This window comes from Chelonoidis abingdonii, chromosome 17, assembly GCF_003597395.2.
Source record: "Chelonoidis abingdonii isolate Lonesome George chromosome 17, CheloAbing_2.0, whole genome shotgun sequence".
Classification (NCBI taxonomy): domain Eukaryota; kingdom Metazoa; phylum Chordata; order Testudines; family Testudinidae; genus Chelonoidis; species Chelonoidis abingdonii.
Window position 1 is genome coordinate 612395 of NC_133785.1, and position 8936 is coordinate 621330.

At 40.1% G+C, this 8936-nt stretch overlaps 1 protein-coding gene across 10 annotated transcripts in view; it reads left to right on the forward strand.

The window, feature by feature from the left end:
* ATP2B2 (ATPase plasma membrane Ca2+ transporting 2) overlaps nt 1-8936 on the forward strand; it is a 633448-nt gene that overhangs the window by 472807 nt on the left and 151705 nt on the right. For 5 of the 10 annotated variants that reach the window (XM_075073411.1, XM_075073415.1, XM_075073416.1 and 2 more), the window contains 2 exons: nt 949-1074; nt 7542-7637. In XM_075073411.1, the coding sequence (XP_074929512.1) occupies nt 949-1074; nt 7542-7637 (222 nt within the window). The remainder of the gene's footprint in view (nt 1-948; nt 1075-7541; nt 7638-8936) is intronic. The other 5 variants (XM_075073418.1, XM_075073419.1, XM_075073414.1 and 2 more) reach the window with 2 other exon arrangements.

Consider the following 8936-nt stretch of genomic DNA (forward strand, 5'->3'; position numbering starts at 1 on the left):
TGACTTACCTTGTGAAAAAGTTAGAACCTTTGATTTAGGGCTTGTCTGCGTGGTGCTTTGGCTAACTGGCCCTTGTGGGCCCTGCTGGCATGCATTAAAGAATTCCCTAGTGTGCATTAAAGTAGCATGATTTGAAATGAGACTACAGTGCTGCACACTAGGAAATTTTTAGTGCATGCCTGCGGATCCACACGGGCCAGCTTAATGTACACCCTGCTGGAGCAGACTGACGAACCATGAAGACAGGCTTGATAGATTTGTGTAACGTAGATCCCTCATTTGATATGTCTACGTCGGCCAAGTGTTTGGCTATAAGTACTGAAAACAGGCCATCTCTAGACAATAAAACGCAGAAGCGTTTTTTAAAAGGGATTTAATTCCATAGTTAGCATTATTAGTTAAATGTTAACTAAATAGATTATCTCTTTTGGGAAAAAACTCCCTTATTATCAGTTTAATTTGTTCTCCCATAGCAAAAAAATCCTTTTCAAACTGAATCATCTTCATATGGGTGCAGACTTCTCTTTGTCCTCTGAAAAACATTATCCTTCAGTTAGTAATCCCATGAAAATATGTCTGAGTCTTGACTTCTTCAGTGTTGGGAACATGGGATTATCTCAATAAGTAGTTCATTTTCTTATATTCCCTTGAATCATAATTTGTTAAACGCAATTACTGTGCAACACTTCACAACTTTTTTTCACTATATTTGAAGGTGTGTGATCAACTTCAAAATCATATTTATCTGAAAATATTTTATGCAGTGGTTAGTCTTGTTTCACTGGCATGTGACATGACTGGAGTCACTCTGGATTTAAACTAGTGTAACTGAAGTCAGAATCTGGCCCACTGTCTACCCTGGTGGTATTCTTTAAAAAATACATTCAGGAAGTATTTGTATGAAGTATTAGCAAATTTTCTAATTTCTCTTTTATCCTGTCGTTTCAGGTACTCATGTCATGGAGGGCTCTGGGCGAATGCTCGTAACTGCGGTGGGAGTGAATTCTCAGACAGGCATCATCTTTACTCTATTAGGGGCTGGTGGAGAAGAGGAGGAAAAGAAAGATAAGAAAGGTAACCCCCTCATAGCACATCTCGGTGCTCTCAGATTATTCTTGTAGGCCCTTTATTCGTAAAGCACTAAAAGTATCTAAAGTACTGTCTTCATGTATATTTTTTGTCATTACGTATATGAGGGAATACAGCAAGAGATATATATTGCTAATACGTAAGTCATGATTGGAAGTTTTTTTCATTTTAAGTTGCAGACTGTAGTGTGTGATCAAATGAATGGGAAAATAAGGGTAGATATTCCAATCACAACATTTTACTTTTGCATATAAATCTATAGTCACCTAAATTTTGTCCATTTACATCTACATTAATCCTTGCATGGTGGTAGGTTTCAGAGTGGTATTCGTGTTAGTCTGTATCAGCAAAAAGAACGAGGAGAACTTGTGGCACCTTAGAGACTAACACATTTATTTAGGCACAAGCTTTCGTGGGCTAAAATCCACTTCATCGGCTGCATACAGTGCAAAATACAGTAGTAAGATACCATGGGTTTTAGCCCACGAAAGCTTGTGCCCAAATAAATGTGTTAGTCTCTAAGGTGCCCAAATACTCCTCGATCTATCTACATTAATATTAGTCTTCAGAAGTCAGACATAGAAACAACACCCTTATTTAAATTTGAAAAATGAAATGAGGAAAAATTGTACCTTTTTGGTGATATAAATGGTGAGTGCCTGTCTTTGTAGCTCTTGTTATAGACTAACTTAAGTACGCTTTATTCATAGACACCTTTTTACTTTCTAAGATTGGCAGGTCAGGTTTGGAATATTGGAAGAAAACTAGTCTAAGTGGCAGCAAGTGTTGAATGAGGGTTACGATTTAACTTCAAGTGCCAGGCAGTCAAATCAAGAAGTCTCTTTAGATCTTGACCTTGTTGTAGAATAAAGTCAGAACAACTTACTAAGCTCATGGGCTCCACAGTAAGCAGAAAATTGGTTTAATGTCTTTTTTGTCCAGGTTTATGTACACACAGTCGTCAGTGTAATTTGTTCATTTCTGGTTGCTGCATTTCTGGCATGCGTGTAAAAGGGATTTTTTTTTTAAATTATCCTCCTCAAGCATTCAGTTGTGTTTAAGGGTTAAGAAACATAAAATGTGAGATTTTCGAAAAATTCATACCTTGTCAGTAATAAAAAATCAATTATAACTTCACCTAATGGTTTTAGTTGAACTACCCATGTTCCTTTGAGTTATCGTTTATCTTTCTCCTGCATTGCATATTTTTATATTTGAGGCTGCAGACACAACGAGTAGATTTAGCTGGTTTTCGGGGCCTGAAATTCCCCATTTACTAACTTCTGCTCTCTAATATTTTTATGAAGAGTAGCAGAATGGATTGTTGGGAAGGCTTAAGTGTTTGCGCTCAACTGCACATTTCTACAAGAAAACCTATTATTTGTAGCACATAACCTTCAAAGAGAGGTACACAATAACCATTACTTTTAATAAAGGCTAAAAGCATTAAAAAGAAAACATTTGCAGTTTCCCAAGGTAGACTATTTTATGCCATTATGTTTTGTACCACCTTTTTAGGGCGCAATCCTGCTCTCATTGAAAACAGGGGGCACAAAATCAGGCCTTTAACAGTAACAACAGTTTCTGTTTTGACAGTCTGTATCTGCAGGGTGAGAGGGATGTTAAAACTTCAATATTTGTTTAGAGCTAATGTAGCTTGTCTGCAATGAGTGTCTGCTTTGGACCAGGGAGAACCTCCTCTGAATACCTTCTTGCTTGGTGTCTGTATATTGGTGTATATCCCAAGCTCTATTGTTTGTAGTCTTTTAAGAAAAAAAAAATCTGCCATTGCAGATTAATAGAACAAGCAGCGATTCTAAAGAAACACTGAGGGATAGGGCTTTTCAGATCAATTCACAAGAATTTCACATAACACACATTAACTCTAATTGGAACCACACACCTACAACACCAACCAAATGCTTTCAAAATTCAGGCTCTTCTCCTGCAAGCACAATTGTGTGGGTGCAGGAGTCTGCCTGCGTGGAGCAACGTGTATGGTCCAGGGCCTTATTCCCCCAAAATATGTATTCTCTTTATGTAAACCTGCAGTCTTCTGAAATCCTACCAATTGTGTTTACATGTCAGTTTTCTCTAGATGTGGGCTTTTATTCTTCATTAACATTTTGTAAAAATCATCATGCAGGTATGAAAAAAGAGGATGGACATCAGCTTCAAGGTAGAGTAAGAAATCTATCAGATCAGTTAGAAGGATGAGGCTTTTAGCTGCTGCCATCTGACAGATTGTGGTGCAAATCAGGGCTGGAAAAATTATCCTTGAATAGTCTGTTAAATTCAAAAGTTGATTTCAATTGACTTCAATTGAGACCCTTCCATGCTTATTTTCTGCAAACGTTTGAGTGCTCAAGCATTACCGGAGTTGCAAATCATAATTTTAGGCTTGGGTGCTCAATTATTCCTGAAAAGTAAATTATTGTATACTGAATTTTTAAATGTGCAATTTAATTGCTGTGCTGGTTAATGTAAGTATCCAACTTCAGAGAAAATAAATGTAAGTAATCAATTATGAATTATGAGTATTGTAATCAAATATGCAATTTGAAATTTGCATTATGTACTACACAGTGAATTTCAAATTCTGTATTTTATTGTGTTCATTTTGCACTAGGTCCATCCGCAACACGACTATTCACACAAAGTTAAATAACTAACTTGCATGAAATTATCAATTGTGGGGCAAGCATCAGTCACTAAAGAGTTTCATTTGTTTCAAAAAGGAGTAAATGTGAAAGTTGTGTTCTGTTGTGAAAATTAGCCAACAGAAAGCAAAGCAAAATTCATTGAATGAGTTGTTCATTATGAATTGTTCTCTCAACTCTAGTGCAAATGAGCATTAACAATAATAAACAAAACTTTTAGGGAACTTTTCCTCCTCCTGTTTGAAAGAACCTCTTGTCTGACCAGTTCTCCTAAGATAAGATTGCTGAAATCTAAACTGGGATTTTGTTTTCTATTATTCATTTTTATCATAGATGAAATTGAAAAATGCAGGGACCTAATTTGGCAAGTTGTTGTATTTTGTATTTCCCAAAATATCTATATGTACTATTGAAAAATGTAATCAATTGGAAATCAGTGAAACATATTAAATGGCTTATCGTAGCATATATTTTGGACCTATGTATAGTGTGCACTAGTTCAGTGGTTCTCAAACTTTTTTTTTCATGGACCACTTGAAAATTGCTGAGGGTCTCAGCGAACCACTTAATGATCTTTCCAAATGCTGTTTGTACCGTTGGCTAAGGCCACGTCTACACTACGGGATAATATCGAATTAGCTAAAATCGGTTTTATAAAACTGATATTATAAATTCGATTTCATGCGGCCATACTAGGCACAGTAATTCGGCGTGTGCGTCCATGGTCCGAGGCTAAAGTTGATTTCTGAAGCGTTGCATTCATTCAAATGCGGTCCATACCCTAGGTCGAGGCCAGTAGATTTTGAGGCGTGGGCTTGCATGCGGGTCCATTAGCCTTGAGGCTAGACGTTTCAATTTTCTGAAATGTCTTGCATGGGGGATTAGCGTCTTCCGTAGCTATCCCATAGTTCCCATGCAGTCCTCCCCGCCACGTTGGATTATGCTGGTCGCTGGGTGGTCTTGGGTAGTAATGTCTCATTGCATCTCTCCCGGAACCTATCCATCAGCGGATACATCGACTTTTCTGCTATGCGTTTTTCCCTGGGAGCCATGGCAGACGCCATATGTCACTCCACCGGCAACCATTGGAGCCCGGTTCAGCTTTTTTTTTTGTGCGCGGCAGTTCCCTTTGTATTGTGAATACTGGAGGGCCTGCGGACGGGAGAGGTCGATACGCCAGCGCTACCACAACAGCATTCACTTGCTTTTGCATGATAGCAGAGATGGTATACCAGTCATTCTGTACCGTCTACTGCCGGAGGAAACTGGCAATGAAATGACGGTTATCTCTCCCCCCTCTGTACTGTCCGCTGCTATCATGAGTGCCCCTGGCTGAAATCGCCGGGGGCAACGCAAAAGCAAAATTGGGATTGACTCACTCCGAGTCAATCCCTTCCCCTTATGGTTTCTAAAAAATAGAGTCAGTCCTGCCTAGAATAAGGGCAAGTGTATTAGAGGACCAGTGTATCAGAGAGCACATAGCTGCTCCGTGTCAGTATTCACAGGGGGTGCCCCTGCAACAACCCACACTCCATTGCTTTCCTTCTCCCCCAACCTTCCTGGGCTACCGTGGCAGTGTCCTGCCCATTGTGTGTCATGAAGTAATAAAGAATGCAGGAATAAGAAACACTGATTAGTGACATAAAATGAGGGGAGGCAGCCTCCTGGCGCGATGATAGTCAGGCAGGACATAAGCGGTGTGGGGGAGAGGAGCCCAGCATGCTGCTGCTATGACAGTCCAGGCAGTACAGAATCTTTTCTTTACACAGGGAGAAAAGGGAGGGGGCTGAAGCCCCCAGTTGCTAGACTGAAGATCATTAGTTTAGCCGTTCTGCCTATCCTCACTGTGGAGTAACCAGGAATGTTACCCTCGATATGTCAACATGTTAGATATTCATGAGGACGGTTACTAGTCCTACTGCACCGTCTACCACCGGGAGGGGGAGGGAGAGGAGCGGATACTGCTCTTCACTGCTGCAGCATCGCGTCTACCAGCAGCATTCAGTACACATAGGGTGACATTTGAAAGAAGTCAAGAAATGATTTCTCTTCCCTTTTCTTTCACGTTGGTGTGGGGGGGGGAAGAAACTGAGGAGCTATTCCCTGAACCACGCCAGACACTGTGTTTGAACCTACAGACATTGGGAGCTCAGCCAAGAATGCAAATACTTTTCAGAGACTGCTGTGGACTGTGGGATAGCTGGAGTCCTCAGTACCCCCTCCATCCATGAGCGTCCATTTGAGTCTCTGGCTTCCCGTTACGCTTGTCACGCAGCGCTGTGTATCTGGAGATTTTTTTTTTCAAACGCTTTGGCATTTCGTGTTCTGTAACGGAGCTCTGATACACACAGATTTGCTTTCTCCCCATACAGCGATCGATCTAGATCTTCCCGTACGGGGGGGGGTCCATGCTGGAGCTCTTTTTGGATTTGAGACTGCATCGCCACCTGTGCTGATCAGAGCTCCACGCTGGGCAAACAGGAAATGTAATTCAAAAGTTCGCGGGGCTTTTCCTGTTTACCTGCCCGCTGCATCGAGTTCAGATTGCTGTCCAGAGCGGTCAGTGGTGCAGTCTGTGGGATACGCCCGGAGGCCAATAACGTCGATTTCCGTCCACACTAACCGTAATCCGATATGTTAATATCGAATTTAGCGCTACTCCTCTCGTCGGGGAGGAGTACAGAAATCGATTGTAAAGAGCATATAAAGGGCGTTGTAGTGTGGACGGGTACAGCGTTAAATCGATTTAACGCTCTTTAAATCGATTTAAACGTGTAGTGTAGACCAGGCCTAAGTATTGTAAAGCGCTTTAGAAAAAAGCTCTATGTAAAAAAACCTTAATGTTTTTTGTTCTACAAATAAAAGCACACAACTCATATTTTAATATCAGTCTTACCTTTCTAATGTGACGGCTGTACCCTCTCTCCCTCACCACAGCAGCTGGGGCTGGGAAGGAAGCGGGCCTCTCCCACAGTGCAGCAGCACCTGAGCTGGGGCTGGGAAGGAAGGGGGTCACTCCCACACTGCAGCAGCACCTGAGCTGGGGCTGGGAAGGAGGACCATCTCTCCCCAGCAGCCACAGCCCTGGAGCTGGGGAAAGTCTCCTCTTTCTCCAGCTGCCACAGCCCTGCACATCCCTAATTCCTCCCACCCCCTCTTCTCACCCCACTGTCCCCTCCCATCTACCCCCTATTCCCCCAAGGCCACCACCTAATTAGTTGGAGCCACACCTGCACAGCTCCACTAATTAGGTGGGTGGTCCTTCGTTTTCTGTGCGCGACTGCCCAGGCATGCCCCTTAGAGGGAACTATCCGTGGACCACCTGAATGGAGCTCGTGGTCCATGGACCACAGTTTGAGAACCTCTGTACTAGTTGTCTTAATAGCAATATATTGTACATTTTGAAAAATACTGACAGGTTTTATAAATGCATTTATTCAAGCCAAATTATATTTTAGCCTATTTAAAGTCAACTTTATCTGCATAAAGAAGCAGAGGTATAGTAATACATAGTACTGTGTATAGACAGTTCTCACCAACTCTGTTAACTTTGTTAAATGTGTCTTTCATATTTCTTCTTTTTTTAAATATTCCATGTATGAGGTTTTTTTTATTTCTGACTTTGGTAACATCTTTGTAATGACATTCATTTTTAGACATTATGTTGCTTAATTTAAAACAAAACTTTTTTGGAGAAAACAAAGTCACACTAGTCCATAAATGTTATTGTTTGTATTATGTAAATTTGTTCATATTATTATTTATTATTCTTTTTTATCCATTATTACTCAGTAGATTCTTCCCATCCCTCCTCCCACCCTCCTTCAGCTTCAGATGGTGCAGCAGGTGCAAATGCCACTGATAATGCAAATGCCAGCTTAGTCAATGGTACGTCAAGAACACCTAGCTTGTTTTATTTGATGGGATTTCTCTCCTGACTATATAAGCTTTCCTCTTCCTCTTATGAACTGCACAGATGTTGTACGTGCATGTGATAACCCTATGAGAGCTCCTACTCCATATACTGTACAGTAGCTTATAAGAGATGCCACAACAATATTGTGTCTCACTAGCAATTTACATCTTTATGCTGAATTAAGAATGGGAGAGGAACAAGTAGGAATTTTGATATTTCTTTTACCATTAATTAAAAATGGTGATTAAGTATACTTTTCAAGTATGTCCTGTTTCCAAAGCTTTTATAAGAAATTGCCTTTTCTTAAAATGTTCAATCTCAGACTCCTCTTTATATGCTTTTTAACACAGATTTGAAACTGAGCACTATTATAAATTTATTTTACATTCTACTGTTCCAAGTGGCACTCTCATAAGCATTCATAGTCTCAGTGTAGCTTTTGGAAATCTGACTCAAATGCAACACACAGCACTTTGGTGGCATCTTTTAACTAAGCACTGTTCATAGCATCCTTTTGACAGAGACTATGATTGAAAAGAGGAACACTCATGCCAGTTTGTGCCCTTTAGCATAAATTGTTTAAAAGGCTGCATTTGTGTACTATAAAATACAGTTACATCAGTTTTTACTTTAACCTAGTACAGCTTCTTGACCCCATTTCTTAGCATGCTAATACTTTCATAATACCTGTTCTGGTAGTCTAATTACAGTATTAAATGGATTGAATAGATACTAGTTTAGGCTTTTGGAATAGCTTTTATTTTTGATTATCATTTACTTTGTTCAATCTTAATCACTTTTGGTGTAGTAGAATCTGTTACTTTAACTTTGCACTACTTTACAGCACCAATAACATGGTGGAATGTAAATACTATTTCTCATAATTATTCATCATATTTGTAAAGTAAGTAGATTCTGTACCTTGCAGAAGTCATTGTAATGTGCGTATTAAGGTAAGCTGGAGATCTGACATAAAAATAAACACTACTGTTTCAACAGGATGGTATTTTCTGTAAAGCAATGGCATGGGAAATCCTCTGCACATTTTTTAAATAATTGTATTAAAATTAATAAAAATGTAGCAATCTGCAGACCCTTAAGATCATTTCCATTTTGTGTGTGTGTGTGTATGTATATACACACACGCACATATATAAAAAAAAAATTCCCCTCTCACCCCTATGGGTGGTATGTGTCTTCCTCAACCTCGGGTCCTCTACCAGAGGCCTGGGAGTTTGAGGGTTCTGCGCAGTATCTTAGCTGTTCCTAGC